The sequence below is a fragment of the Haliotis rufescens genome, unplaced genomic scaffold (genome assembly GCF_023055435.1).
Source record: "Haliotis rufescens isolate VD_foot unplaced genomic scaffold, xgHalRufe1.0.p SCAF_2, whole genome shotgun sequence".
In the NCBI taxonomy this organism is placed as follows: Eukaryota; Metazoa; Mollusca; class Gastropoda; order Lepetellida; family Haliotidae; genus Haliotis; species Haliotis rufescens.
This window is the reverse complement of record NW_025963890.1, coordinates 73,376,880-73,398,598: the sequence shown is the minus strand read 5'-3', so window position 1 is coordinate 73,398,598 and position 21,719 is coordinate 73,376,880. Positions and strand designations below refer to the sequence as shown.

The 21,719-nt window shown below is 42.7% G+C and overlaps 1 protein-coding gene across 3 annotated transcripts; it reads left to right on the top strand.

Annotated features, from left to right (window-relative positions):
• Positions 1 to 10,052: 10,052 nt before the first annotated feature.
• On the top strand, positions 10,053 to 18,533 carry LOC124133228. Of its 3 annotated transcripts, none has more exons than XM_046497541.2 (6): positions 10,053 to 10,256; positions 11,912 to 12,076; positions 13,315 to 13,501; positions 14,956 to 15,093; positions 15,175 to 15,304; positions 15,855 to 18,533. In XM_046497541.2, the coding sequence occupies exons 2-6, from the start codon at positions 11,967 to 11,969 to the stop codon at positions 15,998 to 16,000; spliced, it is 711 nt and encodes a 236-aa protein (XP_046353497.1). In that variant the 5' UTR covers positions 10,053 to 10,256; positions 11,912 to 11,966; the 3' UTR covers positions 16,001 to 18,533. The 3 variants fall into 3 exon arrangements, with proteins under 3 accessions (XP_046353497.1, XP_046353496.1, XP_046353498.1); XM_046497540.2 differs by having other exon boundaries at positions 10,059 to 10,228; XM_046497542.2 differs by lacking the exon at positions 10,053 to 10,256 and adding an exon at positions 10,309 to 10,635.
• Positions 18,534 to 21,719: the final 3,186 nt, after the last annotated feature.

Below are 21,719 nucleotides of genomic sequence, written 5' to 3'. Positions count from 1 at the left end.
CAGCTTTGGCGTAATGCTCTTTTGAAATGCAAGTGGTTTGTCTCCTTCCTACGTAATTACATAATGAGTCGTAGTATTGTGGTTCAATACTTCCTAATTAACCCACATCGTTGGCATTTGATAATTGTTATGTGAAACAACTTCATATATTCACAATTGATCTCCCAGGATTTTAGAATTGTATGTAGACTGCCATGGAAAAGCAAATATGCACATGAAATATAGATTAACCAGCTGATAACGGTGTTAGAACCTGCACGTCGCTCGTAATTGTAATAAAGAAGTTGTTCATCCATCTTATCCTTATTTAGTACAGCAACTTCTTAGTGCCTCTCAAACATGTCATAGTTGTCGAAACTGTGCATATTACTTATGGTTACAGATGATTTTGTGTTTGAAGATAACATTGAATCATGATGTTGTGATCATAGCATGTCCCTTTAAACGACACAGATAATCCTTGGAACAATTCATGTACACGCGGGCCAATACCAGTGTATGTTAGATAGCGTGAAACTCCGTTAATCCGGACGGAGTCCCAGTGCAATCGTCTGGATTAACGAATCATGAGTACAGAGTAATGTCCCCCTTAATTGTATATACATATTAACAACGCTAGCCACTAAGAAAACAACTTTCTTGAGCTTTGCGGCACTAGATTCAAACTGGCGACTTCCATTCCAGACTATTCTTTTAAAAGTATTTTGAATCCGTCATAACCGTAGTTTTGTGTTAGGCTTTAGATGTTGCATGATCAGAAAACATATTCCGCTAATAATTTCATTTTTTACAATGTGTTTGTATCGTTTTCTATCATGTAGTTGTCCGATTTTTGCTCACGAACGTTGATAGTACTTAATTTTGTTCATTCGACATACTCGTTAATCCAACATAATCATATGCAACCAACTATGTCGGATTAACTTGACTGTATATAGTCCGGGTTGATTGGCTTCCAAACTTACGGGGTTCGGGTTAACGAGGTTTCACTTTTCATTCACTCCTGTATCCGACGCTGTTTTAAAAGAACACTGAACAAGACATTAAGGAAGTTTTGTTCTTATGAATTTATAAGTACAACTAGATAGTTGCAATAGTATGATAGGGCCCACTGTTATTGTTATCTCTGAGTGAGTGAGTGAGTGAGTGAGTGAGTGAGTGAGTTGGGTTTAACGTCGCTTTTAACAGTATTTCAGTTATATCACGGCGTTTGTTATCTCTGAAATCAGAACTATAAAATGGACCCTCATTGTGTATTTACAAGACGTTTATTACCACAGTTATTTGGTTATCACATTGTTTTTTAAGCAGGGCGGTGGGTAGCCAAGCGGTTTTAGGATTGGTTTATCACATCGATCGAAGTTCTGGGTTCGAGTCCCCACATTCACGCCGTCTTATATAGTTAGAATATCGCTACACACGGCCACAAGAAATTAATTTGTGGCTTTTCTTGCCCGGCTCACTACCCGTACACAGATGCCCTGAACAGCATTTTATACTGAACAGAAAAAAAACAACAGAACCAGATATTGTGTGGGAGTACACGCATTTACTGCACATCTGAACACTTGATGAATTGTGACATATTCCAAACAGGAGAATAGTGGATACATGTCCAATAGGAAGACCCTGCACTGAACATGATAAAGGTCAGGTCATGAGAACGCAATGCCTCGTGTTTCCTCCATTAGCGTCAAATTATGCTTGGAATCTCCTCCCCATGATCGAAATGAGAGTATGGATCAAAATTTGGTAAATGTAGGGCTTCCACACAATAGCGTTGGACCTTTAAGTTGCCTTGAACCAGTTTTGCTATATTAGTGTGGGAGAATAACACCCACATCAATACGCTGCCACCGAAAAACTTCATTATCATTATTTGGTGTTATGTTCGGATTATGCATTTGATCGTCGCGACGTACATCTGGATTAAAATAAAATGAATTTTATTGTTGCCATAGACTGACGATACATGTATTGACGGATGAATGTTACGACCAGTAGTACATCTGTACGTCTATACCAGCATGGGGGTGCGGGGTCCCAGTTGTCTGAGGTACCTCATTTCGCTGTGCAGAGTTGCGTCCATTTGGCTTGCCAGAAACCTATGACCTTCGGTTTGAATCTCGGTTCGCCATGGTTATGTTTCTAGGTTTGTAAGCACCATACCCGTGCTCGTGGGTTTCACCGAACTGGTAAACGTCTGCGACCTGTATCAAGTCGGGGTTTCCTACCCACATCATGGTAACCACCGTGATATAACTGAAATACTGTTCATAGGCGGCCTTAAACCAAACTTACCCTCTTACTGTGTACTGAAACATTTGCACAGACTCACCGATCACAGTGTGCCATCGACCTCTTCACAAACTCACTCTCGCTATAAACATAAACTCTGTACATGTTCAGTCAATTTGACAAATCACTGAATGTTTCAGCCAAGGAAAGTTGCCTGAAAATTCCATAAAATTATGCAACAGATCGATTGATTCTACCGGTAGTAATACGCCACCACAAATTAGATTTGTGAGTTTTGCATTTAAAATTATTTGTTTCACATTCGGTACCTTATATTTTAATAGTCACTTAAAGCGACGGCTCCGTGGTCTAGTGGATAGAGCAGCTGCCCGGAGAGCGACAGGTCGGTTCTATCCCCGACTGCGTCATAAGACGTTATAAGATGGGAAGATAGTCCGAACTAGTACAAGCAGCCATACACACGCACGCACGCACGAACGCACACACGCCGACATGCATGCACGTCACTATTTAAGTGCAATAATCTTGAGCACGACGTCAAATCCCATTTCAACTCGATTAAATCGAAAAGAGTAATGATCGTCTTTTAATTATAAGGAGAATTTGTTAATATGTCCCCACAAAATACAGGAACATTCCTGGCAATCGAGATTGAGTGAATCAAGCAAATAATAATATTGACTAAAATCTTCAGTTACTTTATTAACCGACTGTTATACTTTTATCGCATATAGCTGTCCACTAACTCTCTGTCCAACATGAGTCAACGAACAGACACTTTATACACCTTTCCACTTGCATATCCTCTGTCCATCCTTGTAGCCCTCCACTGTGATACACCTGGACACCATCCTCCCTGTACACATGTCCACTTGTCTTGTCATAGAAACCTCCCTTGACCACGATTCCACGCTTGACCAATAAGTCCTCGAAGTATTGGCAGTGACGGTCAATGGGTGGACTGGCCCAAAACACTATCTCATTACAAAGCCTGTTGGAATGCAATTAAGCCACTTCCAGTGTGAAAGTATGACATGGTTCAAATGGCTTAACACAGACAGTCAGGATCAATTCTCCCACAGGCATGTTACTACTGCTATCCGTGACTACAAGAAGGAAAGACCTAGTGTCGGTACACTCATTACACTTGAGACACAACTCAATCACTTGTATTTACGTATGAGCGCAGTCCAATACTTGCACTTGGACTGTTCATGTGAAATGCGGCGGCGGAAGTAGGTGCACGCCAAGTACACCGCCGCGACGTCGCTCTCGGTAACGTCGGCACTGCTCTAGGTCTGGACTTCCTTCTGGCGAGGGACTGGGATCGTCCCCATTGAGGAGGGAGTGTTGCAGACTCTGGTGGAGGCTGTTCCTGGGCCTCCCCCTACCTTGCAGATCCATGAATTGTTTGGACTCTTCGTCATCCGAATCCGTCTGTTCATTGTCTGGTTGAAACACTGGAATGTCTTCTGAAATCGCTGACATATTATCCACGGAAGTATTGGCTAGTTCCTCTGATAATGAGTCCTGTTTCGGCTCCTGATTGGGCGGCGGAATTGTACAAGCAGGGAGCACTAAGCTTTCATTACTGGAAGTCCTGTCTGTTGGCCTCAGAGGCACCACGTCATCTTGTGGATACTGTTTTGTTCGATAAACTCGCGACTTCCGGCGTTCATTTGGAGTGTTAACGATCACAGATCCAGCCAACAGCTGAGAGCGCAGGCGCAGCACATCTTCCTTGACTGCTTGGCGCCGGATATCGTCTGATCGCTTCAGATAGTTCGAAATCTGGGACTCTTCTTCTTTGGAGGTATGTCGACGACGCAGGTGTCCGGCAATGAAAGCCACGATGCTCATCCCATAAACCAGAACAGTTGCGACAGTGAACAGCATCGCACCACGGCCATCGTAGACGCGTGTTGCAGTTGTGTTGGTGGCCAGATCAAGGGTCACCTCTTCCAAAGTTTCATTGCATGGGGTAACCGCCATACTAACCTCCGCACTGCCCCTATACCACGTGTGCTACCTTATGCTGGCATTGTTAGATCTGTCACTTTTTCTTTAGCCGCACAACAATCAGTTGATATATTCTATTAAGTCGGTACTGTTATTTGTAAAAGCGTATTCGTTTACAAGGTTTCGCTGTGTGAACTGTTCACCTACATGACGAAACATGACGCTCGGATACGACCCAAGCAAATGTGAATGATGAGACAAGAAAGCATGTTTTAGAACTTGATCAATGCGGGTATTTGTAAGCTGAAGACGCCCGAAGACGCCCGAAGACGCTCCGCGAATCAACAATTGATTTCGCGCCATTAATCGCTCTACGAAAGATCCTGCAATTAAACGCTACCTTTCAATATACCCCACAAAGGCAATGGTATCAGTCGATGTATAACGTGCAGCCTCTCTCATAAAATATCTGTATAATGTCCCTAATGTTCATACTATGTATATTATTATGTCCATAAAACTATATAATTATGTAATAGCGATGCATATTATATCAATAATTATCATGATAATTAAATACAAAATATGAGAATTTTCCAATTGAACCTTTATCTGTAAACAACACGACGAACATATGCTTCAGCGTTGTTGTTGTTGAAATACCTGTAAGTTATATTTATCAGGGGTCAGGGCGATGATGTGTGAATATGTGAGAAAACTGGAGTCTATTAGGACGTCTTTGATAGGCATTTAGAAGTTTTCTTAGCTAAGATCACATGAGGTGGGGTGTTACTGTAATACATATAATCAAAACTCAACTCAACTCAGCCAGAAATATTCACATAGCGTTATTTGGGGCACTCATATTGAATGGTTTTCTCTCGAGCGAGACTGTCAGCGTATAACGTTACCATAACGGGCTATTGTGAGGTTGAATGCCCGGGGGTAGGAGCGACCCTGCTCAATACAGGCCAGGATTATAATAGCGTATAACGGTGGCAGCAATAATAGACTCACGACTGTGTTTGTACAAAAACTTGTCAGTAAGTCATATCCCCCAATTCCCACACACTGCTTCTATTGTAGTATCACCTTGGTGCAATCTCCACACATTTAATGGATTCTAACCGCTGAAGTTCTGTGTCACTGCCGACATCATGCAAGTCGGGGGTGTATGCCTACGTCAGTCAGAAACACGGCCGACAGCTGGATCAACGTTCCCTCCAAACGTTGTGTTGGAATCCAGGCTCTCCGCTGATACAACGAACGACAATAGTAAGTTCTTAATATTTCCCAACGCAATGCAAGCAGAGAGATTGCGTATGTGATTGGACACCGGAAGTTATTGCTTTGTAAGCTTGATGTTAGCCCGAGATTCGAGAAATACCGCCGACATAAAGCTGGTTCAAGTTCCTTTCTAAAAGCACTTGCTGGAACAGGAATGTGAAGGTGACAACACGGAGTAGATGTAGTTTGTAGGCGCAGGATGAAGTTGGAGTTGATGAGGTGAAAGATGACGCAGGTCGTATCTAACGCTGTCCTCAGGGTGTTCGTGGTAATATGTGCTGTCGTGTATACAACAGAGTGTACGCCTGTCCTCAATGCTACAGCTGTTCAGGGAAACGCAACTATTCCGGACACTGCCATCAATAATGATACAGTGTCAGGTACTAGTAGATTACATTCGGGAAACGTTGCACATTCACTGAAGGTGAACACTACCAGCAAGCCGGGATGTTTGAAGAAGCCCACGACCGCAAAAATGAGCGTTGTAAACGATTATGACGAAGTTGGTGCGAAGAACTTCATTGTCGTGACTGTAGTGGTGTACGCCTTGGTCGGGACGCTGACGTTGCTGCTGCTGAGGGTGTGTCGTCGGGCACGTCGAGTTCACAAGAACAAAGACAGGATGGAAGAGCTAGTCAACAACTACCTCCGGGTGTCTGGGGTGCTGAAGGATGAAGGGGATCGGTACCGGATGTTGTGTGAGGCACAGAGGACGGCCTTGACCTTGACCTCGATGTCGAGATCGCAGCAACAAGACAGACCTCAGCGTAATATTCCCGTAGAACTGGACAGCGAGGAAGGAAACATTCCCTTTTGTGAAGTCGGTAGTGGCAGTGAATTGTCTCTGAATGGTATCAAGCATGCAGAGACCTCTTTCTCAGAATCTTCCGACCATGGCGGACATCAGATGCATCCACTTTTAGGGAGGACCCAGCAGCGAACATTGACGCCAATAGACGAAATCATAGGTGAAACTACATGAAATGATATATTAATGCATTTTTACAAAGGAGCAGTTTTAAGGTTCTACTGGAATATGAATGTTTCAATAGAGATGATTACACCACCTGAAACATGAAACAATGATGTACAAACTTATTATTTCTTTGAACCTGAATGTCGCTAATTTCAGCGTGGGTGATGATAAGTAAGTGAGTGAGTGAGTTGATCTGAATGAAATCCTAAGTGACAGGTCGTCGAGTTTAACAACTTGGCGAAACTTAGGAGCAAGGGCATTGTGCTGGCAAACTAAGGATCATACACAGACAATCGAGCCCACGATCAGCGGATCCTGGCGCGACAAGGAACACAACCTTGCATGGCGATTTTCAGCGCCTAACACTTGGCTACTGATAAAAAATAAAATCGACAGTTGGACGTTCGACATCTCAGCGCGGAGATGATGGTACTGGTACCCACATACCTCGAGCAGTCAACCCGTCTTTGCTTCTAAACAGGACCAGATAGGGAGACCAACAATCTTGTTCCATATCCCACACCGCTTGTGTCCGGTAAACTCCGGACTCGGAACAATTGTCCTTTTGTACGAAGGATCCGATACGCCAGCTGTTGTGCAAAAAACAATGTTATGACGTCAGAGAAAGGGTAATACTGCAGCGCTGTGCGGCGTCAGGCTACAAAAACACACTTATTATTTGCAAAATTCTGTGAATGGCGGGTGACACCGATAGGGCAGGACATTACCTTTTTCGAGAACACCTTAGTCATCACTGATTTTCAGTGATCTATTCACATATTTCTCACCTCTATTTTGCCTTTTATACTTAACGAAATCTGTTTCGTCGGATAATCGAGACTGGCTATTCTCTGGCGTTGAGAGAGGACGAGATGGTACACCTAGTTGTATTCTCGAATAAATGCCCCAGAGCAGATTTTAATTCCTTTTCTTTGGCCAGTATTTTGTTTACTTATTCTGATAAAGATGTATTTCGTTTACAGCTATTGTTATTATTAGAGCTCAACTTCATCCCATGACACGTGATCGTGACGTCAATGTTTTGCGTAGCTTAGCATGCCGATTCGCTGGTTTACCCTTCTCGCCTTCGTGCCTGTCGATATGGATGGTTTCTCATGCCTTCACCCATCTCGTTCTACTTGATCATGCATGACAACATTTGGTTAGATTACAAATGGGACATTCAGCATCGTCACACATGTAAGATGATCTCAAACATTATTCTAAAATATTAAACTTTATTAGCATGAGAATCAACCCAGAATGATATTGGTTAGGGAATCAAATTTCTGAACCCGTTTCTATTAGAAAAGGAATATTTCAGGGCGATTCTTTTAGTCATTTGCTTTACTGTTTGTCACTAAATCTTTTAACTGTTTGCTTAGCAAAGAGGAAGGTTATCATCCTGGACCTACTGAGAACGGATCCCCAATACCCCTAAGACTCCACACTGAAAAAAAAAGATTATCATTGTCGACTCCTTTTCTAATGATATCGGCATGTCCTTTGGATTCGACAAATGCAACATTCTTTACTGAAACGTGGCAGGGTTGACGAGGGAGGATCAGTAAGAATTCTTGGGGCAGGGGTTATTGACCATCTCTGGGAGTCAGGTCTATACATACTTAGGGACGCATCTTAGGGACAAACTCCAGAATGCCCTTATCAAAAACAATGTTCGGGAAGATTACAAATGTAGACTGAACGCTCGCTATAAAGTTAAAGCCACAAATACTTATGCTGTACCCGCCCTTTCCTATTTGGTGTTGTTGATTGGACGAAGCAAGATATTCAGGGTATTGACAAACTCACACGAAAAATGTGGCAGACAAGAGATCCCACCACCCTCGCTCTTCCATCAATCGCTTATATTTACTAATCATAATGGGAGGGCGTGGTTTGCTTAACGTAAATGCTCTTTATGATATAATTGTATTGTGCACTTTCGCATACATGTATTTGTCTGACGATCCTCTTTTGAAGCATGTCAAGGCTTATGATGGAAACAAGGCATTCCACAGTTTTCTTAAACGAGCCAAGGATGTGGGACATAATCTCAATGTTGATTTTGTTGAAGGTTTTGTACTGCTGGACGGTTCAGAAATGAGTGTCAACCAAGCGTAGTGCCATATCAAATCGACCCGGACTCTGAGCGACCACTGCATCGAGTGTGTTGAGAGGATCAGTAACCCTGTAGAGTCCTTCGCTTGGATGATGTCGGCTGGCCTGAAAAGTGAAACAGAAGGCTTTCTGTTTGATGCTCAGGACCAGTCACTTCCCACTCGAAACCGCCAATGTGTGATTTTGCATCAAAATGAAAATATATTAAATATAGATTACGCAATGAATTTAATGAAACTGTCGAACATATTGTCAGTGGATGACCAGCTTTGGCACAAACACAGTATCTTAAGCGACATGATGGAGTGGCTCGATCATTCTATTACCGTCTTCACCATGCTTGTGGTTTGGACACATAGTGGGCGTCATGGAAAATTATAGATACAAAATAAGTTGGAATAGTCCCGTATACAGCCTCAGACCTATTCCAGGCCAACAAACCTGATCTTGTCCTTTATCATTAATTTTTCTGTCCCTTTTGACACTAATGTGATTCAATCTGTTGATTGACATTAGGAGAGTATCCGGGTTTGCTGCCAGGAATATTGCCCTACCGACAGGTTGGGTAATACAGAAGGCTGCAGTGTTGGGGAGTCTTCACATTCTCCGAAAAGGTCTGGTGAGTTTGACTTGGCAGTGCTTGCTGGGCGAAGCCTCATTCGCTGTCTGTGTGTAGAGGGGGCAAAGGCCCTGGGCTGATGATGAGCCTAACCAGCCTGACTGTGCCAGGATCACCCAAACCCTCTTTGCTGCATTTTTGTATTTTAATATGTAAATAATGGTAATAATACCCTGTCTAGCGCTCGACATTAAAGGAGACAAGGACTGGTCGGCTCAGGGTTCGAAAAATGATTCTAAGTGAAGTATCCATGTTAAGCTGCGGCATGGTATCTCAGTGGGCTAGCACTATAGAACCGACACACGCCCAGACAAGTGCAATCAGAGAGAAACACACACACACACACACACACACACACACACACACACACACACACACACACACACACACACACACACACACACACACACACACTCACACACGCACACACGCATGTCGTTATATAACTGACATAATCTTGAACGCGACGTTGAACCCAATTTCACGTCACCTCAAAGCAGTAAGGATGATTCAGTAGTGTAGTAGACATGTCCGTTTACTGTGCAGCCTCTCTATACTGCGGTGCGGTTTAATGAGGAGTGGCTGTCGCCCCTCTCTATTCAGAGGGGACTTTGAGTTGAGACAGTCATAAAGACGAACGCCAGTCATCACAACTGAGCCCAACACACTATGGCGCTGCGCAATCAGCTGTTCAGTTAAAGTAGGTCACGAGGACTGTCGCCCAGTTAGACTTGCACTAGTCTATAAGGAAATGATTATTAGTTAAATCATAATTCCTAGAATAGTAAGAACAATTGGCCCTATATATAGACTGGCGCCCCTAGTGTTGTCGGCGTATCTTGACTTGCCAATTATAGGGATACAATTACTATCTATCATTCAGTAGAGACTTGGAGCAAGGCTATCGCACATTTTGCACGTCCGCCTTGCCTCGACCCCACGGATGCCCTGGGTCCTACCCCACCCAACACGACACCCGCTACCCCCGGGGTCCTCGGTGAAACAAGGTAAGCAGGTCGACGACACACCTAAATAGTTTAAGTTGTGAAGTTTATGCAGCCTGCGCAATACTCTATATATAGGTCTGTAAATGTGGTCATGTGTAACACAAATATGCCCGTCTTTCATCATATTCCGTGTAAGACAATATGAATTTAATGACGGTTTTAGCACATATCTTTATGGCTTTTGTCACTCAAATGTAGCTTCTATTCGAGTACATGTGAATATTGCCTAACCTAAGGTTGTGGGGACATGTGCGACACCTGCGCTTTGTGATGTTCTCGCGACACACTTGACAAGCCGAGATACAGAGACGTATGGCATGATCACCTGCGTATCCGCCGCCATCACTGTCAGCGTTATTGCTCATCATCATCATCATCATCATCATCATCATCATCATCATCATCAGGTATTATCTCACCACCGGGATCGTCCTCAAACATCTATTGACTAATGATTTGATTCTCATTATCGTCATCTTCTTCATCAACGCCATGTATCTACAATGCGTAGAGGTTACAATGTAGATGAAATGGCTACAACGTGTAGATGAAGTGGTCACAATGTGTAGATGAAGTGTTTACAATGTAGATGAAGTGGTACAATGTGTAGAGGAAGTGGTTACAATGTGGATGAAGTGGTTACAATGTGTAAATGAAGAGGTTACAATGTAGATGAAGTGTTTACAATATAGATGAAGTGTTACAATGTGTAGATGAAGTGTTTACAATGTAGATGAAGTTGTTACAATGTGTAGATGAGGTGGTTACTGTGGGGATGAAGTGGTTACTGTGTTGATAAAATGGTTACAATGTGTAAATGAAGAGGTTACAATGTACATGAAGTGGTTACAATGTGTAGATGAAGAGTTTACAATGAAGATGAAGTGGTTACAATGTATATGAAGTATTTACAATGTGTAGATGAAGAGTTTACACTGTAGATGAAGTGGTTACAATGTACATGAAGAGTTTACAATGTAGATGAAGTGGTTACAATGTGTAGATGAAGTGGTTACAATGTAGATGAAGTGGTTACAATGTAGATGAAATGGTTACAATGTACATGAAGTGGTTACAATGTACATGAAGTGGTTACAATGTACATGAAGTGGTTACAATGTGTAGATGAAGTGGTAACAATGTACATGAAGTGGTTACAATGTACATGAAGTGGTTACAATGTAGATGAAGAGTTTACAATGTACATGAAGTGGTTACAATGTACATGAAGTGGTTACAATGTGTAGATGAAGTGGTTACACCTTTTTGATGAAGTGGTTACACTTTGTTGATGAAGTGGTATCAATGTGGATGAGGTTTCAATGGGTACAATGTGTCGATGAAATAGTTACAATGTGTGATTTCGCTGTGTCATCACATCCCGGTGGTATTGATCGTTGTTCATTCTATCAACCCCTGGGTTGTCTCGTCCAGACTCATTTAGTGATAGCCCGTTGGAATATAGATGAAATAATACTCAAAGGATATCTACGCATGGATGTTACTTATGCCCCGTGAAAAGACAGCAACAAGAGTACTGTACATTCAGGGCATAACCACTGGAGCGAAAACATGTCCTTATCGGTGTCATATAACGGGCTGTTATCAGGATACATAACTCTCTATACCTCCGTGGGGGTTATAGGTCAGCGAACTACATATCTTCACCTTTAATACCCCCAGCTCCCCAGCCCTGGACACAGTTAGGGTGAAGCTGTGGTAGACATGTGACGCCAACATGAACACTGAGTTCGTCGGAATCCCCGAGACAGGCAGGCGAGAGCAGGGCGACAGCAGACGACAACTGGAGGCGAAGTACACCGGCACATCGTCTGCTCTGCTCAGAGGGTGAGAGAAAAGGGTCGTTATGTCTCGTGATAGAAACAGCTGACAAAAACGAGTGACCTACTTGAAGGGGTACTGATAAAAGTGGCACAAGTCACATTTTGAGCCTTAGTTATTTTCGTTGTCCAATGATAAAACTACTTATCTTACCTACATGTAAGATTGTTGAGATCAGATTGATTCACGTAATCTTGGGGGGCACGGGTGGCCCAGTCGTCTAAGGCGCCACGATTCGCTGTGCAGAGTTGCGTCCCTTGGGCAAGACAGAAACCTATGATTGTGGGTTCGAATCCCGATTCGCCCCGATTATGTTTCTAGGTTTGTCAGCACCATACCCGTGCTCGAGGGTTTCACCGAAGTGGTAAACGTCCGAGACCTGCATTACTTCGGGCTTTCCTCCCACTTTAAGCTGACACGCCGTGATATAACTGGAATACTTTTAAAAGCGGCGTTAAACCCAACTCACTCACGTAATCTTGACAAAAAACAACCGAGGCTCGTGCAACCTATCCCGGGAAATAAATTCCTGAGCTGGACAATAAATCCCTTATTCACAGTTGCGCGTGGATTTCTTAGCGGGACCCCCTACGAAGCAAAATACTGCACGTTGTTTTCGAGTAAATGAAATTAAAGCGACAATACTCTTTCCATATTCCCCTATTCGTCACGTGACTCTTCAGTCTTAGGCTCAATTCAACAGCTGTTTTCTATCAATATTCAGTTTGTTTTAAATGTTTTACAATGACAGATTGAAACATGTAGGCAAGATAAATTCGTTGCAGCAGTATGAGGCGGCGTCCATTGCATGGGAATTACACACACTTGATCTTACGGGAGTTTCGATTTATACGTAAATCGGAGGGTAAAAGAGAGTATACACTTGAAAATTAGATTTGACAAAAAGATTTCAAACGCCGAAGCGTTAATAGGCTGAAAACAGTCACCGAAACACTGTTTAAAACACTATCCTCACCCCTCCTTTCCCCCAAACGCTGTATCCTCCCTGCATGTGCATTCTGTTGTTTCTTCAGGGACGGTTGGGTAGCCTAGTGGTTAAAGCGTTGGCTCGTCACGCCGAAGACTCGGGTTCGATTTCCCACATTGGTACACTGTGTGAAGCCAATTTTCCGGTGTCCCCCGCTGTTTTATTGCTGGAATATTGCTAAAAGCGGCGTAATACCATACTCACTCACTCACGTTTTCAGCACCTATGTCATTAATTCCCGCTGCATGTTTTATAGGCCTTTCGTCCAACACAACTTTTTGGTGAGGTGTGGAGACTGCCTGCGCACATTCAACCCAAACAGTGATCAGTGGGAGAGATTCTGGCGGATATTCCCAACTGGCGGATATTACACACGTGCAGGGGATGCGTGCGCATTCATCGCTTGGCTGCTGTTCATCATCATACCATTTATTGCAGTAGGGGTGAGTACAAGAACCTATCCTTGCATATATATCCTAACATAAAATACTCGTCAATACACCACAGGGTTGTGTACACTACCGCGTCCCTCCACCACCCATCAATGTCAGGACCGTTAGTAATCCACATGGCCCTTTATGATGATTGTAAAATTGGAATGAAACATTATAATTATTTACTATAAAAAGGAGTAGAAGGCTCTCATGTAGTGTTAGTGATTGACTATTGACTGTGCATAAAAGTGTACAAAGATGTCTCATTTCTCCGCTCCCCCAACACACACGCACACACACCTGTAGACACTGATTGACATTGCTTATATTTGCTCCCATACACCTCCCATCCCCATGAAATTCCTTCCTAAACTAACCTGATTTTGGATGATTCCACTTGTCAACTTGTCTGTGTAAGAAATGTGTGCAGACTGAGAACATGCAGTGAGACAAAGGGTCAACTTTGAGGGTTAGCTTGGCCAATCAGTTGAGCACGTCATGGCTTTGGTTTGTTAAGGCGTACAACATGAAGGACACAATAACTACATTTAATCTATCTTAACTAATGATTAAACATAAAAGTTGAACACTTAAAAGCAGATACTGAAGGTGAATTAAATAATTATGTACAATGTTGTATCTGTCACACTAACATGAATACAAGAACCCGTGGAACCGTACCGCAGCCGGATACCGAAGCAATGTGTTGTGTATATGGTTTACAATGCTATGACTAATAATGCATGAGAAGTATTCGCTTATGTTCTGAACGCTCATTGGTCCAACCACTCGCTGGTTTACCTCGCTCTTGATTCAGGCTGCGGCTTGATTGGTTGGTTATAAATAGCGACTACACTGCAAATCTACAGGTATATACGGGTAGTGAATACAAACCTTATGAGGCATTGACGATGATCAAAATAATGACTTTTTATGTCTCTTTTACTATCAGACACAATTCTTTCTATATCTAAAACCGAGAATGTGGCAGCAGATTTAGTAAGTCTATTTCTAATGATTGTAGGTTTAGCAATTTGATTGAGGGGCATGTACGACATTGAGGTGTGGTAGTGACCTTGACATCTGTTAACTAAGAGTGACCCCCCCCCCCCCCCCCCCCTTAGTTGTGGTTGGTTATTGTCCGTCCCAGCACTTCACACCTCGTTACCCTCAGGGTTTTGATAGCTCAAACTGCTAGGAGCTTGTTTACGGTTGTCGATTCACAACTTGATCCGATTTTGTACGAGTTCCTCAATCAAATTGCTGGCATTTACAATCATTAAAAATAATAAATTTACTAAATGTACCGCCACATAACAAGTAAAAGCTAGTGGTTTAAGAATTAACCATTGAATATATTCTCGTAACGGGTTTTAGTTCGCTCGTAGCCGAAGTGTAAATGTGAATTATTGACATTTTCCCCACTTCTATTCCATTGTTAAATCTGTTGTTTTCCTCGACAGGTTGGTTGTTTCTGCACAAACAGGATTAACATAGTGAACGCTGTTGTCGTCAGCGTAGTTATGACATCACAGCTGGTGATGTCGTACGTGATATTCAAGAACGACAAGAAGTTTAAACGGCTGTGGTGCGTGGTTAAAGTAAGTTTGTTTCATTATCTATTGATTACTTGTTAATTTAGTTAATGTCACGTGGTCTCATGCTGCATCGTGTTCTTGCAGGTGAACGTGGAGCAATACCTTGGTTGGCAAAACCAGGTCAAGGACGTGACCTTGGCAAATGTTAACAACCTTGACATTTTGTCTGCTGGGACACGCAAAAACCTCATCAAGAAATTAGCCAAAGAGCCAGGTTCGCAATGCTCCTTTCTTACCTCGTATGTGTTGATTTATTTAATTTTGAGTACAATGAAATCAGGAAAGGTCAGCGTCTGAGTGTCTGGAATATATTCTATAAAATATATGTTGCAATCTCTAGAAACTTATGCTTGAATGCTTGTCATCGTACTCAGGCGGCTTGGATCGGTGCCCCTAATATCAATCACTTAATGTCTGGTCCAGATTTTATTATCATATTGTCATTATCATATAACTAGAATAGTGCTCAGCGATAGAAACTAAAAGTTTTAGCCCACTAGTCCTTATAGTGATTACATACAGCAAAACCTCTAAAAGGGGCAAAATCTACTAGTCCTTAGGATACCTTAACTATTGGGCAGTTTGGCAAGGGCTATAGACTAGTGCCAATTTCTTACGCTGGTGCTAAGTGCGGCGTTAGACATCAGGAAATATAGTGTTAAGCTTATATTGTATCTGCTGTTCAGGCGTTATGGATGGATAATAAGAAGCTTAATTACTCTTACTCTGCAGGTATTGTCTTGATGGCTATTTTTTATCCTCAGATGGGGTCACAGTGATGATATGCACCAACTCCTTCTGGAAAGGCTACGTGTTGTATCCAGTTGTCTCCCTTATAACGTTATCCGCCCTTGACCTTGCTGCTCTTATAGTTCAGCTGGAAATGATGCGGCGGCCAGACAGCAGGTGAACCAACAAAGCGGTGATATTTTTCGTCCTAGCGGTCACCTGCAAATCAAGAGGTGACATTCCTGACCATGAAGGGACCTCCCCGATCACGTGATGATCTCCGCGGTTACAAGGCTGATTGGTCTTCTAACGGGAGATTTGAGATTGCCAATATAGTTACACCGGCTTGACCGCTATGAGATTACACGAGTTCTTGAGGATATTAAACTGAACATTTAAACATCTGGTCTGATGATCGTTCGATCATAGCTCAGAACTTGCCACGGACTTGGATGTGTACTCATGGACATATGGTTGATGTTTACAATTATTTTCTTGTTTACCGTGGATATGAAAGCATTGACCGACAGTATTGTTGCCTTAAGAACAATTGTGTCCTACGAGTGTGGATACAACATGGCTTAGCATATGGTGTATCGTGGCAATTGTGGAGTTGTATCACATTTACTATCAACGGATTTCCATATGGGGATTCCACCTCAGAAGATGTCCCTTGTACCCAGTGCCTGTCTCTCCGTAGGGATGCTGAGACAGACGATGTCCCTTGTACCCAGTGCCTGTCTCTCCGTAGGGATGCTGAGACAGACGATGTCCCTTGTACCCAGTGCCTGTCTCTCCGTAGGGATGCTGAGACAGAAGATGTCCCTTGTACCCAGTGCCTGTCTCTCCGTAGGGATGCTGAGACAGACGATGTCCCTTGTACCCAGTGCCTGTCTCTCCGTAGGGATGCTGAGACAGAAGATGTCCCTTGTACCCAGTGCCTGTCTCTCCGTAGGGATGCTGAGACAGACGATGTCCCTTGTACCCAGTGCCTGTCTCTCCGTAGGGATGCTGAGACAGAAGATGTCCCTTGTACCCAGTGCCTGTCTCTCCGTAGGGATGCTGAGACAGACGATGTCCCTTGTACCCAGTGCCTGTCTCTCCGTAGGGATGCTGAGACAGAAGATGGCCTTAGGACCCAGTGCCTGTCTCTACGTAGGGATGCTGAGACAGAAGATGTCCCTTGTACCCAGTGCCTGTCTCTCCGTAGGGATGCTGAGACAGACGATGCCCCTTGTACCCAGTGCCTGTCTCTCCGTAGGGATGCTGAGACAGAGGATGTCCCTTGTACCCAGTGCCTGTCTCTCCGTAGGGATGCTGAGACAGAAGATGTCCCTTGTACCCAGTGCCTGTCTCTCCGTAGGGATGCTGAGACAGACGATGTCCCTTGTACCCAGTGCCTGTCTCTCCGTAGGGATGCTGAGACAGAAGATGGCCTTAGGACCCAGTGCCTGTCTCTACGTAGGGATGCTGAGACAGAAGATGTCCCTTGTACCCAGTGCCTGTCTCTCCGTAGGGATGCTGAGACAGACGATGCCCCTTGTACCCAGTGCCTGTCTCTCCGTAGGGATGCTGAGACAGAGGATGTCCCTTGTACCCAGTGCCTGTCTCTCCGTAGGGATGCTGAGACAGAAGATGTCCCTTGTACCCAGTGCCTGTCTCTCCGTAGGGATGCTGAGACAGAGGATGTCCCTTGTACCCAGTGCCTGTCTCTCCGTAGGGATGCTGAGACAGACGATGTCCCTTGTACCCAGTGCCTGTCTCTCCGTAGGGATGCTGAGACATGAGATGGTCTAAGTACCCAGTGCCTGTCTCCCGTAGGGAAGCCAGGGATGAGTATGTCACCAACACCCTATCACATGAGGATTTGGAGGTCACTCTGACCTGGCCCTCATACCCCGATGTCCTGGGTCGTACCTCCAAACACATGTTTGCATGGCCTGGACTAGATGATTCTCAGATCGCAGAATTTATTTGGGGCATTACTGACTTCGTCGTAAAATAACGTTCACTTATTCACGTGAAACTTTCACTTTAAAAAAACTGCCGGGCAAAAGAAAGTATACACTTGAAAACTGGATTTGCCCCAAAACTTACAAAAGTAATCAAAGGCTGAAAACAATCGCCGAAACACTGCAAACTTAAGGCCAAAGAGACAAATCAAATACATCATTATCGAATAAACTTTCCTTGTTTGATTCATTTGTAATCACCATCAAACATGGGTGTATATTATCGTTTTGCACGGCAGTTTAGTTCTGAATGACGACCACAAGGTTGGAGCTGAATAAAATCAAATCACTCTGAGTATCTGATCACCGAAATCAATGTATGACAGATATTACTATTTATTCTAATGGTTGTGTTTACATAGCCATATATACAGACGATTTATACTAATAGTTGTGTATGTATTTAACATGGCCATATATTACACAACTATTAGAATGAATAGTCTATATATCTATATGCCTTCAACTCATAGAAACTGGTTTGTGGGTTATATGTAGTTATGTAGTTCATTACACAATGACGTATGAATTTTATGTACGTTTTAAATGATGTTACCATGGTTTTCTTTTTTATGTGTTTTATGATATATTTTTTATCAATATTTAATATGCTTCACGCATCTCACAGATGCATTGTGTCACGTGTGATTTTAACATTTGAAGAAATACCGAGGGAATAAAAGCATGAGCAAAACCCGTAAATGAGCTTATGTCATGGCAAGTATTTCTACTTTGAAATCACAAAGCCTAAAACATTTCTCGAAATCCCAATGATACATTATTCCACATATAATCTACAATATACCCAATTCCTAGAGACTACTCTTTGAATTACTTACCATTACATAAACCGTTTGATTGGCATTTTTATAAGTTGTAAGTACCGTATTCGACGTAATAAGCGCACAGGGCGCTCTCAAAGTTAGAAATATGGGGCTCTTATTGGAATATTTTTGGTGAAAAAAGTTCGTAAATTTCTTGGTTTATGCTGACAGCCTGAAATATTTATATACGACATATATATTTTTCCAGGATTTAATTCCCCCAAATTAAGGGTGCATATAACACACGAGTGCGTATTATACACGAATAAATAAGTCTTGTGTACATTGATCAATCGGAAGGGGTGCTAATTGAGATTGTTCACTAGCCAATATTTTAGCAAATATCGCCGTGGGCGCTCATTATGTCGAATACGGTAACAGTAAAGACCAGGTATTTTATGGCTCACAACATCTTCATAAGTATCTATACCGATAAGTCGCATAATTTTAGAACAAATGCTTTGAAATAAGTATTTATTGTTACCCTTTCATAAGCCATAAAACGAATAGCGAATAAGTGAATAAAAAAGTCAAATCTCTTCATGAAAAAAACCCAAGATACTTTGTTACCACTTTAAAATTTGTTTCTGTTGGAGGGTATGTACATTTGATATTAAAACAACATAATTTTGATCCACTTTGGAATAAAATGTATGTGTGGCTAGATACAGTAAACTACGGTTATAACGAACTCAAAGGGACTACATATATACATGTATAAACAGCAAATGGTCAAGAGCTAAAAATATGTTCGTTATATCCGTCAGTTCGTTATAAACGTGTTCTTTTTAAACGTAGTTTACTGTATAAGAATTGAGTCTTAATATATTTGAAATGGCAAATCAATCGCCAATATTACATTAATTATTTTATATGACATAGCTCAGCGATAAATCGCAAAGAACAATTAAGAACGAAGTGTGGTTCATTTCACGATAAAACATTGTTCTATCATGTCGTCATTTCTGGAGATTCGAACATGCGCTCGCAACTTGACAGCGTCGTATATTGGACGACGTTATTTTTGAGAGGGAAGTGTCTGGTATGTTGTTCCCCATAGATGTAGCTGAGCAACGCAGATGAACGCTACTGCCGAACGATCGCATCCAAAAGCGAGAGAGATGTGACAATCGGTATTAGGAGGTAAGGTACAGATAATCGACGTGATGATTCTGAGAATGTGCGGAAAATATCCACCTGTGTAAAAAATGGACTTGTCCGACATTGCCGAGGTCGGATTCTATTGAGGGAATGATCAGTATTAAAAGACGGGTTAATATTTTTAAAGCTTGTACATTTATCATAATCTCTAAAGAGGCTGTAAATAATGTTGATATCGTATATGAGAAATAAACCCAAAGATAGGATGCTTGACGATGATAATTCTGCGTCTTTGTAAACCGACGGCCAGAAGAATGTTTTGTTTGTCTGTATAACGCCGCACTCAGCAATATTCCAGCTATATGATGGCGGTCTGTAAATAATCGAGTCTGGACCAGACAATCCAGTGATTGACATCATGAGCATCGATCCACGCAATTGGAATACGATGACATGCATCATCAACCAAGTCAGCGAGCCTGACCACCCGATCCCGGTCGCCGCTTACAACAAGCATGGTCGCTATTTACGGCAAGCATTGGTTGCTGAAGACCTATTCTACCCCGGATCTTCACGGGTCCCACAAGAATGAACACACCCATGTTTGATGGTCGCTAAAATGAAACAATGTGATTGATTATTCGATGGCGATAATCACAGGTATCACAGTAGTCTTTTTTAGCTTAGGTTTGCAGTGTTTGGGCGACTGTTTTCAATCCAGTAACGTTTTGACAGACAGACAGACAAACGTTTTGGTACTTTCGTATTTTTTGGCAAATCCAATTTTCAAGTATATATTCTACTTTTTGCCCGGCAATTTAGAAAATCACCATCTACAGGAAGTTTGGTTCAAGCCATTCAAAGACATTCTGTTTGTCTGCAAACTCAAATTGCATGATCATCTAGTACACCAATCTCACTCTTGATTGACCTAAGACATTAGTTAATTACACCGTCTAAAGAACTAGACTGTTTGAAACATCATTGTCCCTTTCAAAATGTGTCGGCTGGATTATCAATACGTTGGGCATTATTCCAACCATACGGAAACAACAATGCAGATTGTGGCCATGTTTGGAATCAAACCCGGAAATTCGCCGTTGAAAGCCAATGCCTTAGGCCAGGTTCACACAGTGCCGATTATGGCTCCCGTTTGAGATCAGACGGATTACTATCCTCAATTATCTGGAATGTACTATCATTGTCTTAAAGCAGTCGTATACGTTCGTAACAGATAAAAGTCCAAAAAGGTCGGCCAAGCACTCCCGATGGTATGGTGCGTCCAGTAACATTCGGGAAACTCAGCCGATTTTGTCTAGTCGGATTACAATCGTGACTATATCGTGACAGATTCTGCTGTAACGGATCAAAATCGTCCTGCATTGTCTGAACGGTGTCCTGTTGATCGGGACGCTGTCGTGATGAACGGGCATGAATTGTTCATTGCCGTTTCTCGTCGACTGTGTCCAGATTGCATCCTGATCTTGCCGAATACGAACGGTCTTTGTCGGTTCACTGTCCGGTCACTGTCTGATCTCTGTCGGATCACATTCGGGAGAATCGGGACGCTGTCGGGGCAGATTCGGTCGTTTTTTACCGCGCGGAAGATACAAATCAGATCAGATTCGGATTGAGAACGGGAGAATCGGGACGAATTCGATTGGAAACGGCTGAATCGGGACGCTATCAGAACAATATCTGATTGTTTGTGAATTTCCAGCCACGAATCACAGGATCTTGATCAGACTTTTGACAAATTTTAATCGGGAATGGTCCTATCAAGGACGGCAGTAGAAATCCTGAATGTGTGACAGACTAGGGCCTACCCATCGCTCCAGCCCTTCCTTTACTGGGTTGTTTGAAAAAAACCCATGTCTAATCAGGTTTGACACGTTGTATATTTCACGCAGGTGTTCTCCAGCATTGTCACGTGATGCCATGGTTACGAGTTGAACTAATCAGG

Bases quoted from the DNA above. Each gene is read 5' to 3' on its own strand.
- LOC124133228 (XM_046497541.2), top strand. From the start codon at position 11,967: ATGAACACTGAGTTCGTCGGAATCCCCGAGACAGGCAGGCGAGAGCAG. The intron at 12,077-13,314 runs GTGAGAGAAAAG...CATGTTTTATAG, and splicing joins TCGTCTGCTCTGCTCAGAGG to GCCTTTCGTCCAACACAACT. The intron at 15,094-15,174 runs GTAAGTTTGTTT...GTGTTCTTGCAG, and splicing joins GGCTGTGGTGCGTGGTTAAA to GTGAACGTGGAGCAATACCT.